This window comes from Electrophorus electricus, chromosome 11 (assembly GCF_041902795.1).
Source record: "Electrophorus electricus isolate QZ-2024a chromosome 11, ASM4190279v1, whole genome shotgun sequence".
Classification (NCBI taxonomy): domain Eukaryota; kingdom Metazoa; phylum Chordata; class Actinopteri; order Gymnotiformes; family Gymnotidae; genus Electrophorus; species Electrophorus electricus.
The window spans coordinates 754,545-768,308 of NC_137507.1; the positions used below are offsets into that span (position 1 = coordinate 754,545).

Sequence of the window (13,764 nt, forward strand, 5' to 3'; positions counted from 1 at the left end):
GTGTCATGACAAGGTGGTTTCCTCCAAGTCATGCTGCTGTACCTTCAGCTGATGAGAGTTTAGAAACTGTACTAAACTACAACTCAGGAAAACACTCAATTATGCCTGCAAGTTACAAGAACTAGAACACACACATGCAATAAATGGAAAAAAAGCTAAAACTTTATTAAAAAATCTAAATAAAAATGAAGTGTGTAGTCGTGTTAGTCCATGGAGCCATTTCCACCAGGCATTCACACCTCTGCAGTACTCTGAATGAGACATACATCTGTAAACTTTAACCTTTAACTTCTCTGTAAACTTTGACCTTTGACTGTCTTGGGCTCTGCTAAACTGAACAGCAGGGAAGGTCTTGATCTGACGTGCGTTCTCATGGTCATTATTGCCACTGTCTCTGGACCCCCCAGTAACCCCCCAGCACAGCAAACCGCATGAAGTACCTCTTCAAAGACCCACCGTCCAGAAAATCTGCACAATTCACTGGGATTAACCATGTTGCAGGTATGTTATGCAATATGTATTTGCACACAGGTGTTACTGGAGTTTCCAGAACGAGGGGATTGCTTCTAAATTTCTTTTCCCCAAACCAATAATTTTCAGTGCTGTGAAAAAGGAGAATCAGAAGCTACCAAATGACCGAGGCTTAATAGCTTTGCCCGTTAGTCCTGCGTTAGTCCTGCCTCCGGGAGAGCACAGGTACCTCTGCAAACTGGCAGCGTGTTAATGTTTAGCACAGCGATTACCGTGACAATGATCATTTTGATCAAAAGGCAGATACTAAGATGGCTCTGCAGTTCCAGGGTCCAGAGCTTTGATCATCGATATTTTGTGAGAACAGCCTTCATATCTGCTGTGATCCTATCAAGCTATTCCAGCTCACGTGTGCTGGCTGATTACAGCAGTTTCAGGGGGGCGTTTGTGCTTGTCTGGGAGAGTTGCCTGGCTCCCCGGTCCGCAGGAAATCTGAACTAATGACTCTTTTGATCTTTAGAGAAGCGTTAGGAGCTGAGTGTTTGTCTCAGCCCTTCCCTCTGGATTTAATGGTAATAAATGATGTTATCAGTTGAACTTTGCAACTCCACTCTACACTGAGAGAGACGCATCACCGACCGCCACTATAATAGGCTCAGTTTTGCTGTGTCTTCAGCATCTGACCACGTTCTGACCCTCACACACACCACTACGTCAGTATCACCATGCCGGCAGATTTTAATGGACAATGGCAAATGGTGAGCAACGAGAACTTTGAAGAGTTTATGAAGGCACTGGGTAAGTCCTCTGCCCCTACATTCACATCTTCATACGCCTTTTACATCTACGGCATTTAGCTGACACTTTTATCCAGAGAGACTTGCAATTATGACTGTACAGTTTCAGTAATGGAGGGTTAAGGGTCTTGCTCAGAGGCCCAGTAGTGGCAACCTAGCAGTGGTGGGACTTGAACTGGTAACCTTCTGATTACTAGAGGAGTACCTTAACCACTGAGACACCACTGCCCTTTTACTATTCCAAGGTCAGCATAATGTAGCTCTCTAGCTACGGGTTCAATGTCTTGCTCTCCAAGGGTCAGAGTGCTCAGTCTCTCTGAAGCTGTGTTCACTGTTTTGCTGAATCAGAGCAAACAATCTATCCCTCACAAAAATGCAGACTACAAAACTGGGATGTAAAAGACATTTGCTCTGGTTTGCCTGACTGTTTTCAGATTCACTTTTTGCATGCAGATGTAACTCTACTTTACATGCTGTTGGTAAGATGGTATCAGACATGTTTATTGAGGCAGTATAAGTTCCAGGTGCTGCCACTTCATGGACTCTTTTTGATCAGGTCATAGTGTTTCATTTACCATGATAACAAAGATTAGATAATTGGCCTGTACTGGTTAACCTCCATGACCCATCCATATAATTATAGTTTTCCAGTGGCAGGATTTGAGGAATTACCCCTTTTCACACTCATATTTTTTCTCTCTCTCAGATATAGACTTTGCTACACGCAAGATTGCTGCACACCTCACTCAGACAAAGGTCTTTGTGCAAAATGGAGATAAATTTGAGACCAAAACTCTCAGCACGTTCAGAAATTATGAAGTCAACTTCACTGTTGGGGAGGAGTTTGAAGAGCACACCAAGGGCCTGGACAACAGAGTGGTCAAGGTAGAGGGTTGTGTGTGGGGGAAACAAAACCAAGTATCTGGTCTCTTACTTGGAGAACATGCTCCATTATTTGCCAGCTGCTGATTAGCTTTTTGCCCCAAATGACTCACCTTTATTTCATTTTCAACAAGAACCAGAACGGTGTTCTGCTTCCCCTACACTGTTTGAAAGGGAGTTTTGACCCTCAGATTAGGGGCATATCTAATCACTGCTGTGCAGGAGAACAAAATGACAAAAAAAATGGATAAAGCCATCAGGTTTCAGAGCTGGACAGCAAAAAGTGACAAATTTGGCTCGCAAGTACTTGCCAGTGCAGTGACTCACGGTACAACAACACAGATTCTGATCTGAACGTCATTTCTCCTTCACACAGACCACAAATCAGCCACGCAACCAATGATTTGTTTAAACACTAGATCACAAACATCTTTCGATGTTCTCTTCAGTGCAAATCCAGTTTTGTGTGAACAGAGTAGATTGTGTTCCAGAAGGGCCATACAGTCCCTCATCCACGTTTTACTAAAAATCTTACTCTGCTGTGATGCTTCGGTACAGTCGTGATGTGTGTCACCTGCTTCCTGCCTTGAACTTTCAGACACTGGTGACGTGGGAAGGAGAGAAGCTGGTGTGTGTTCAGAAGGGCGAGAAGGAGAACCGTGGCTGGAAACACTGGATTGAGGGAGACCTGCTTCATCTGGTAAAAACACCAGCCTAACCCTTCAACCACTTTACTTATGCCATAAACTTCCAAAGTTCTACATTTTTAAATAAGTGGCCAAAAGAACAAGTTAAGAACAAGTTTTGCCATGACTTAATGACACAAATGAGTAATGTTATTACTTCATGTGCTATTACATTAATATTGCTGAATGGTATTATTCCTGAGACACTTTCTCAAATCACTTTCATCTCACTTCCAGGAGTTCACATGCCAAGACAAAGTCTGCCATCAGGTCTTTAAGAAGAAGCAATAATACTCTGAGTGTTCAACATCCTGCCAAGACTCCCCCTGAGTTCAGTGTCACTGTACAAATGTACATATGCATATGCGATTTTAATAAAGTGGTGTAACTGAGGCAACCATCCTGATGTTCTCCTGCCAGGGTGTTTGAGACCAGGCAGTATGCAGAAGAGTTGTGTGTTGTGACTAGAGTTGCTGGATGAAAAAGAAAAATTAAATCTATGATCTACTGTACATGTGTTGTCTTAAACATATCAGTGGTCAGATGTGTTTGCAGAATCTCATCTGATCCGAATGGTAATGTTTGGTTTGGGCCATATAATCTAATAATGTGAGGACTCAGTAACGTTGGAAGTGCTCACCCTGTACTTTCCTCAGAATACAAAAAAAACCCTCCAGCAATGAAGTCCATTCTGCTGGATGTTGACTGAACCTGCTGAGCTGTCAGTTGTAGGCAGGAACCTGAAACTGCATACAGATGTCAGCAATCCCACTTAAATCGAGGATAATGTAGCAATCAACTAAATCAAATCCATATGGTCACATTGGCTGTTTCAGGTCTCAACATGTCCTAGTAAATGCCACTTAAAAATCAGTGGCTCAGTGCTTAAGGTACTGGACTAGTAAGATCAAGGTTGCCAGTAACCATCAATTACTCAAGATGTGTCGCTTTGGATAAAAGTGGCAGATAAATGTAATCTGTGAATCACGTGTGAGCTGTAGATAACCGACCGCCGTGTGTGAGTGAGACAACATGAGGTTCTACCACATATCTCCTTTATCAGTCAGCCTCTAACAACTTCTGACCCAGTCAGTCTTTTAAAGTACAGAATAACCTGAAAGCCAGTGTTTCAGTACTAGAGTGTGTTCAGTATTGGACATTAAAGCCAGTATTTTTGGGTGACACTCTGGAACTCCCCCTTCCCCAGTTTAATCATTCAGGATTGATTTCCATGATGAACTGACATGTTTAATGTCATCACGTAACAGTGCTGTCTGCTGTACTTACTGAGACATTAATGAACATAAATCTGTGGATTCACCAAAAACACAATGTACAACGGAGTATTTTAGCAAAATCTGCCAGCGTTTTAGTAGGCAGGGAGAGCAGCCAGCCAGTTTATTTCCCCACAGCGCTACAGTAACCGTCATCCTGCACCAAATTCCCCCATTGGCCGTGTTCTCACTATTCCACAACGTTCATATTTAAACTTAATATTTATACATTATGTATACAAACATTCAGAAAGATCTATAGTCTGGTATTCCGAGTTCTCCATGTGTAGTTTGCAGATGCTGCGCTGATATTCCAGGTTTGCTTTGTGGAGCTGTTAAGACAATGTCTGTGCCGCTGTGTTCATACGTCTGCAGAGCCAGTTTGATGAATCCAGACTTCTGAGACTCACAATCAGCAAAGATCTGAACAAAGACAGACGAATGCAAAAACCTCCAAGCTTCAACACACTAGGCAACAGGCACTGAAGTTAAGTTAGATTTTGTTTATGAGCAATTTTCATTAAAGCCACATGAGACTTGCACGGTTTACTTCTGAGTGTACAGTCATGCATACAGACACTAATGAACACACACACAGTCCTAACTTTGACTCCTGCTATGACCAACTACTCAGGGTTAAGGGTCTACCATGACTGGCTACTCAGAGGTTTGAGGTTAGCAGACAGAGGCTGAACATGTACGCCGAGTTGTATTCATTGAGACTAGGTTAACGACTGACCTGACCTGTCCTATCACGTCTCAGTCTTTAACAAATACACACAACCCTGTCAATATAAATTTATGACACACTGGACAAATGGAACTTAGTGAAGGGTTATATTTAGCCTGTGGAGCCTGTCTCTACACACACTGCAGGGCCAGCTCACCTGATGTGTAGTTGTGTGTGTGTTTAATTACCTTGAGCAAGTCCAACCCTGTGGCTTGTTGTTGCACAGCCTGTAAGGCACAGTCACTCTGAGGATGAACCAGGTTAAACAGCCGCACCAAACTCAATGCATCCTGTAACCTGCAACCATACGTCACCAAGACAATGTACAACTGAAATCTGTATGACTGAGCCACTCTGACTGTACAGCACCTGTAATCACTCTCACACACACACACCGGTCTCTCTGAAGCATGTCTGTCAGCAGACCGTCGACTCTGCGTCTAGTGACCAGGTACCAGACCAGAGGTCCAAAGAACCGTGTGGAGCGGAGAACCTCATACTTGGCCTCCTGTTCCAGGTGCTCGAAGGCCAGCGTGTGCACCTGCGAACATGGTACAGCATCACAAACCTCAGGCTCCTGCACGTGACACTCATCAGTACGTTTATACGACCCAGGGTTGCACGCACCTTTTTAAAGTCCGCAGAATCAGGTTCAAACTGGACGAGGCAGTGGTTCAGCACTTCCTCATGTCTGTCCTGCCTAAACATCACCTGCAGACCCAGAAGACACAGGGTGGATCAAAGAGGCTGAATTCACCATAATCTGAAATCAGGAAGGCTTTTGTTTGCTTCAAAGATACCTTGAGGTTTTCCTCGTTGAAGATAGGGGGCGCCGTAAGCTTACGGCCCTCTTTGGGAAAGTACACCTGTATGAGACGGTCTCTCTCTTCCCACGTTGCTTTTCTCAGCATTCCACTCGGCTCCCTCACAACGATGAACCGCTCCTGGTGGGGGGGGGGGGGGGGGATTCAGGTGGCGCATGTCAGAGGAGTCAGGAGCGCTACATCAAAGTGTCTTGACATCACCATTCCACACACACCTGCTCCAAAGGAAACTGATCCTGGTTCCTGTATGCGAGTGAAGCACCCGAAGCTTTCCAGCAGAATCTCTCACAGAAATCGAGTTGCACACAACAAGGTGCTTCAGCACAACAAAGAAACTCATTGAGTGAACACCGACATCCTGCAGACCCGACACACCGATGCCCCACCTCACATAATTAAGACTGAATTAGCTTTACCACTCTGAGCTGCTATTGAACTACCCATCAGCACGTGTGCACATTTAGTGTCACTGCAACCTTTTCCAGTTAAGTGTTGATCTTCAAATGTGTTTGTTTTGTTACACTTTTAAAAACACTGGGAAGCTGATTATATCCTTATAGATTACACAGAGTGTTTTATTTAGGCTTGTTACACAATAAATAAACTCAGATCAACACAGTTTATGACCGTCATTATACTTGGTTACAGTGCACTGTAATTAAGCCCAAAATGCTACAATAAGCCCACAGAGAGGGGTGTGTGTGTGTGAGCGACATTACTCTGTGTGGGGTGCTGAAGGTGATGTCAGTACGTGTGTGTGAGAGACATTACTCTGTGTGGGGTGCTGAAGGTGATGTCAGTACGTGTGTGTGAGAGACATTACTCTGTGTGGGGTGCTGAAGGTGATGTCAGTACGTGTGTGTGAGAGACATTACTCTGTGTGGGGTGCTGAAGGTGATGTCAGTACGTGTGTGTGAGAGACATTACTCTGTGTGGGGTGCTGAAGGTGATGTCAGTACGTGTGTGTGTGTGTGAGAGACATTACTCTGTGTGGGGTGCTGAAGGTGATGTCAGTACGTGTGTGTGTGTGTGAGAGACATTACTCTGTGTGGGGTGCTGAAGGTGATGTCAGTACGTGTGTGTGTGTGTGAGAGACATTACTCTGTGTGGGGTGCTGAAGGTGATGTCAGTACGTGTGTGTGTGTGTGAGAGACATTACTCTGTGTGGGGTGCTGAAGGTGATGTCAGTACGTGTGTGTGAGAGACATTACTCTGTGTGGGGTGCTGAAGGTGATGTCAGTACGTGTGTGTGAGAGACATTACTCTGTGTGGGGTGCTGAAGGTGATGTCAGTACGTGTGTGTGTGTGTGAGAGACATTACTCTGTGTGGGGTGCTGAAGGTGATGTCAGTACGTGTGTGTGAGAGACATTACTCTGTGTGGGGTGCTGAAGGTGATGTCAGTACGTGTGTGTGTGTGTGAGAGACATTACTCTGTGTGGGGTGCTGAAGGTGATGTCAGTACGTGTGTGTGTGTGTGAGAGACATTACTCTGTGTGGGGTGCTGAAGGTGATGTCAGTACGTGTGTGTGTGTGTGTGTGTGTGTGAGAGAGACATTACTCTGTGTGGGGTGCTGAAGGAGATGTCAGTACGTGTGTGTGTGTGTGTGTGAGAGACATTACTCTGTGTGGGGTGCTGAAGGTGATGTCAGTACGTGTGTGTGTGTGTGAGAGACATTACTCTGTGTGGGGTGCTGAAGGTGATGTCAGTACGTGTGTGTGTGTGAGAGAGACATTACTCTGTGTGGGGTGCTGAAGGAGATGTCAGTACGTGTGTGTGTGTGTGTGTGAGAGACATTACTCTGTGTGGGGTGCTGAAGGTGATGTCAGTACGTGTGTGTGTGTGAGAGAGACATTACTCTGTGTGGGGTGCTGAAGGTGATGTCAGTGAAGACATGCTTGGCTGTGTCCATGCCTTCCAGGATAGTGTCTTCAGCGAGCACATCGTCTATGGGCTGCCTTTCAGGCACGACTAAAGGCATCTTTAGAAGCTTCCCAGCCTGTTCCCTCGCCCGGAGCACTGCCTACAGGTACGTGTGTGCACGCACACACACACACACACACACACACACACACACACACACACATACGAGAAAGGAAGTTAAAATTAAAGAAACTCAGATTAAAAAGGACATCCAGTAATGAGGTGGTGGGTTTTAACGTCGTGCTGAACGCTTACCTCCTCTAGCTGAGCGTCAGTCATAAGTTTATACTTGGGTGGTTTTAGCTCCCGTTTAATGGGTTTAAACACTCGCTCCAGGTCCAAACCCGTAATTCTGGTCAAAATCTCCTGAACTTCAGCATCTGCGAACTGGGCTTTTCTGACGCCATCAGCACCTTCACAGCCGGAAACCATGGAAACAGAGCACAGCAAACACGTAAAGCTGCCGCAGGACCGTGAACACGAGCACCTCAAACGTGACACCTTCACAAAAGCCACAATAACAAACACAATCCTACACAACGAAACACTTCCATCACATTCACGGATACACGCTGGAGCAAACGGATACAGTCTGAGGTGCCTGGCGCGCGGATATGTGCGCGATGCTCAGCTTTGCAACATGGTGCAAACGGGCTTAGTGCACGTGCGACTCGGGAAACGTCGCCTTCACGGGTTAACATTAGCGCACGAGCGCGGAGACGTGCGCAAGGTCAACAATACGGACGTACAACTGCGTCAGCTGCGTTTCATTTGACAAAGTTAAAATGTTTTACTTACTGTCGTCCGAGGACGAAGTACAAACCGGCCGGCGCGCACCCAAGAACAGCGCTCGCGCATCATAATCCACGCTTTGAACTCCACGGCAGGACCTAAATAAGCCCCGCGCGACCCTGAGCGCAGCCATCGTGGAATTTCTTCTTCTCCTGCAGCGGCTGGAACGACGAACCACCGCCAGCGCCACCTACAGTACCTTCAAGTTTCAAGTTTGGTTTATTTGTCACATACACAGTATAACTCGTATTGAAATGGTTGAGAGTGCTCTGTCCAAACTGAGGAAAAAGAAAAACAGTCCTAATAATCTTTAGAAATATTCAAGAGAAGGGGGTCACAGAAGCTCTAATATAGTTTTATTATGTAATATAGCCTAATATATAATGTAGTTTTATATATAATATAGACTGATATATAATGTAGTCTTATATATAATATAGACTGTTATATAATGTAGTTTTATATCTAATCTAGCCTGATATATAATGTAGTTTTATATATAATATAGACTGATATATAATGTAGTTTTATATATAATATAGACTGATATATAATGTAGTCTTATATATAATATAGCCTGATATATAATGTAGTTTTATATATAATATAACCTGATATATGATGTAGTTTTATATATAACATAGACCGATATATAATGTAGTCTTATATATAATATAGCCTGATATATAATGTAGTCTTATATATAATATAGACTGTTATATAATGTAGTCTTATATATAATGTAGCCTGGTATATAATGTAGTTTTATATCTAATCTAGCCTGATATATAATGTAGTCATATATAATATAGCCTGATATATAATGTAGTTTTATATATAATATAGACTGATATATAATGTAGTCTTATGATATATAATGTAGTTTTATATATAATATAGCCTGATATATAATGTAGTTTTATACATAATATAGACTGATATATAATGTAGTCTTATATATAATATAGCCTGATAAATAATGTAGTCTTATATATAATATAGCCTGATATATAATGTAGTCTTATATATAATTTAGACTGTTATATAATGTACTCTTATATATAATGTAGCCTGATATATAATGTAGTTTTATATCTAATCTAGCCTGATATTTAATGTAGTCATATATAATATAGCCTGATATATAATGTAGTTTTATTTCTAGTATAGGCTGATATATAATGTAGTTTTATATATAACATAGACCGATATATAATGTAGTCTTATATATAATATAGCCTGATATATAATGTAGTTTTTATATAATATAGCCTGATATATAATGTAGTCTTATATATAATATAGCCTGATATATAATGTAGTTTGTTATATAATATAGACTGATATATAATGTAGTCTTACATATAATATTGACTGATATATAATGTAGTCTTATATATAATGTAGTCTTATATATAATATAGACTGATAATGGTTTTATATAGAATCTAGGTCCACTTGAACAGAACATGGCTGACCTTTGCTGTTTTACTGTCAGGTTTTATCTAATGCGGCACTAGGGCTTTCCAACTTCGTCTCTGCTCAGATTATGCTGTCCTTACTAACACAGGCCTCGTTCTTTATCATCCAGGTTTCTGCTAAGTGTGCAGTGCCTAAGGTTTTTGGTTTCCCGGGGTTGCCATCCAAAAAGGGGGAAACGCTGATTTAGTCCTCCAAGCTCCAAACATTCATTACAGAACGACGTCATTAGGCAGTTCTATGTGTCCAACGCGAGGTGGCGCCAGTTCCTCACAGTAAAGCGCCTTCCCTTCAGTCCTTCCCAGCGCTGCACCTGTCAACGTGTGATCCACTGGCCAAAATATGAACTGCATCTTGGATTAAAATAAATGTTGATTACAAACAATATTTTTGGGACGGTTTAACATATGCCCTCTGTGATCAGTTACATGAATGTTTTAGATTAAAAAACATGGCTCACAAAAAAAAAGGATTATCAAATGTGCAGAGAAATAAAATAATCATCTACAATCAGTGCAGCTTGAAATGTCTTCAGAAAATCATGAAATTATTACAGTCTAATTCTTGTAATTAGAATTATAAACATGTGACATTCAAATTTTATTGTCTAAAAGATAGTTAATAGTACTAGTGCTGTCAAAAGCTGACATCAAAATATTCCAACTAGTGAATGTTTAATATCACACTTGGAGAATGATCCCCTGTCCAGTGTGCCTTTTCTGTTGCTAGTGTTCTAAAGTATGTAAGTATGTGGAGATAGTATTGTCCTCTCAAATAATCAGGACAAATTACTTCGGCAGGTGCTTATCACAGAACACACACACATACACACACACACAAACAGACACACATACCCGCACGCACACACACACATGCATACATGCACACACACACACACACACACACACACACGCTCAATTTGGTGAATTGTTGAGTAACATATTTCTTTGCAAAGGGTGGTACTGTATAATTTAGTACTGTCAATGATTGAGCAACAAAATATAGAATAATTTATTTATTTAAAATGTAACATTTGAGACAACAAATTGTGAAGAAGTTTTTGGGCTGAATTCTTCACTCCACACCAACCCAGTATTCAAAGTTAATGGAGATGCAACAATCAGTGACAAACAGATGAACGAACACACACACACATGCACAGTCATACACATACACACTCACAATCACACACACACACACATACACACACACACACAGTGTGCTGAGGGGGAGAGGTAAGATAGCAGAATGAATCAGCCTTTCAGCAAGCAACAGATGTCTCCATATGGACTCACACACACACACACACACACACACACACATTCATGTGCACACACACACATACACAAAATACATTGCTCATTTACTTGTTATTTCTATGTAAAACACCAACAAACCTACACACACACACACACACACACACACACACACACACACACACACACACACACACACATATACACTCAATCAGCACAGGGGTGCTTTAGAAGTCTGTCTGCTTTGAGAGCATTTGCAACAGTTTAGGGCGGTCTAATGGCATGGAACTGTGTGTGTGTGTGTGTGTGTGTGTGTGTGTGTGTGTGTGTGTGTGTGTGTGTGTGTGTGTGTGTGTGTGTGGATGTGCATGGGGCATCTGTATGTGTGTATATATGTGTGCGTGTCTTTGTGTGGTGCCTTTTGCTACCAAAAAATGCTTCAAGGTCTAATACTTCAGTTTTCTTCATCTCTGTTCTCTGGAGGGAGGGAGTTGGACCAGGGCACCATGACACCACAGATTAGTCTGCCCCACATTCAGAGAGCACCTCACACACACACACACACACACTCACACACACACACACACACACACATTCAGAGACCACCTCACACACACTCACTCACTCACACAATCACACACACACATTCAGAGACCACCTCACACTCACTCACTCACACACACACACACACACACACACACACACACACACACATTCAGAGACCACCTCACACACACTCACTCACACACTCACACACACACACACACATTCAGAGACCACCTCACACACACTTACTCACTCACACACACACACACACACACACACACACACACATTCAGAGACCACCTCACACACACTCACTCACTCACACACTCACACACACACACACACATTCAGAGACCACCTCACACACACTCACTCACTCACTCACACACACACACACACACACACACATTCAGAGACCACCTCACACACACTCACTCACTCACACACACACACACACACACACATTCAGAGACCACCTCACACACACTCACTCACTCACACACACACACATTCAGAGAGCACCTCTCTTCTGAACGTTCTTTCTCTTCTTCCTTGTTTCTGTCGTTCTCTAATCTCCCTCCCTCTCTCTCATCATCATTCTCACTCTTTCGATTTCTCATCTTACAGTTTGTCCAGCCTTTGGCAGAAAGGTGCGTCTGTCCTCTCTTTTTGTCCCTGCTGACAGTGTCCATCTCTGCTGCTGCAGTACTCCGTATCCGAGGGTGATGGACTATGGCACCAGTGGACTGGGCCCCACGCAGCCAAACATTTGATCACATCGCCGTATATCTGGTCAATCTGTAGGGTGGAGGTTGTGTCCTCGGTGAAGGACACAGTCACAGGGATTTTCTTAAAGAGTTGAAATGGCCTCTTTAATGTTGAGATGTACCATACTGATCTCTGAAACATGGCTGGTCTTTAATCACACTGTTTCATCATCAGTCCTGAAGGTTTCTTAACAACAGCCACTCGACCACAGTGTGTTTCTAGGCAACAGTTTTTCTGGATACTGAGAAATGCATAAAAATTATTATAGATATGTTTGGCAACACACTAAATTGAAAAAACATTTCCTATTTATTTAACATGCTAGATTATTATTGCAACATGCTGGATTATTATTTTAATATGATGGATTATTATTGTAACATGATAGATTATTATTGTAACATGCTGTATTATTATTTTAATATGATGGACTATTAATATAACATGTTATATTATTATTATTAATGTGCTGGACTGAACCTTTAACACTTTCTTTTGGCTTCCATGTGGAGATTTAAATTGGGTATGTTCATAATTATCATAAATTAATTAATTAAATGAAAAGTAACAATATGGAACAATATGTAATATATTAATATATGTAATAATATAATATGTAATATAATAATATGTAATATAATAATATATGTAACATATGTAATAATATATAATACACTAATATATGCTAATAAAACCTATAAAGGTAACTGTAATTGTTTTTGATATTTTTAATTTTTCAGATTTTTGGTGAATTGTTGAAAGTATCATATTTCTTTGCAAAGGCTGGTACTGTAGAATTTATAGATGATTGGGAAATAAAATATAGATTTATTTAAGATTTAAAATTTGAGACAACAAATTGTGAAGACGTTTTTGGGCTGAATTCTTCACTCCACACCAACCCAGTAGTCAAAGTTAATGGAGACCCAACAATCAGTGACAAACACAGGAAAGAACGCACACACACACACACACACACACACACACACACACACACACACACACACACACACACACACACACACACACACACACACACACACACACACACACACACACACACACACACAGAGACAGTGAATGGTATACTAAGTATAGCCACAAATTCATTTCATGCACTCTTACAGGCCAATCAGTGTCTGCGGAAAAGACGCTCGTTTGTCACTGTCTTGTGTGGAAGGTTCTGGAAATGGCCTCACACGCAACAGTCCTGTTTCTAGATGAGGGTGGTGATGAAGGAGACACAGACAGGCATAGTGACCACACACACACACACACACACACTCACACACACACACACACACACACACACACACTCACACACACACACACACACT

At 42.0% G+C, this 13,764-nt stretch overlaps 2 protein-coding genes across 3 annotated transcripts; one reads left to right on the forward strand and one right to left on the reverse strand.

Moving 5' to 3' along the window:
• Nucleotides 1–105: 105 nt before the first annotated feature.
• On the forward strand, nucleotides 106–3,229 carry rbp2a (retinol binding protein 2a, cellular). 2 transcript variants are annotated; one of them, XM_027022285.3, is made up of 4 exons: nucleotides 106–501; nucleotides 1,975–2,153; nucleotides 2,749–2,850; nucleotides 3,074–3,229. In XM_027022285.3, exons 1-4 carry the CDS (start codon nucleotides 432–434, stop codon nucleotides 3,125–3,127), a joined length of 405 nt encoding a protein of 134 aa, XP_026878086.1. In that variant the 5' UTR covers nucleotides 106–431; the 3' UTR covers nucleotides 3,128–3,229. The 2 variants fall into 2 exon arrangements, with proteins under 2 accessions (XP_026878086.1, XP_026878087.1); XM_027022286.3 differs by lacking the exon at nucleotides 106–501 and adding an exon at nucleotides 509–1,269.
• A 951-nt stretch (nucleotides 3,230–4,180) lies between these two features.
• Nucleotides 4,181–8,544, reverse strand: mrps22 (mitochondrial ribosomal protein S22). The gene is made up of 8 exons (XM_027022267.3): nucleotides 8,385–8,544; nucleotides 7,842–7,999; nucleotides 7,522–7,686; nucleotides 5,641–5,784; nucleotides 5,468–5,551; nucleotides 5,236–5,381; nucleotides 5,029–5,137; nucleotides 4,181–4,533 (listed from the first exon to the last, which is right to left on the reverse strand). The coding sequence occupies exons 1-8, from the start codon at nucleotides 8,509–8,511 to the stop codon at nucleotides 4,357–4,359; spliced, it is 1,110 nt and encodes a 369-aa protein (XP_026878068.2). The 5' UTR covers nucleotides 8,512–8,544; the 3' UTR covers nucleotides 4,181–4,356.
• Nucleotides 8,545–13,764: the final 5,220 nt, after the last annotated feature.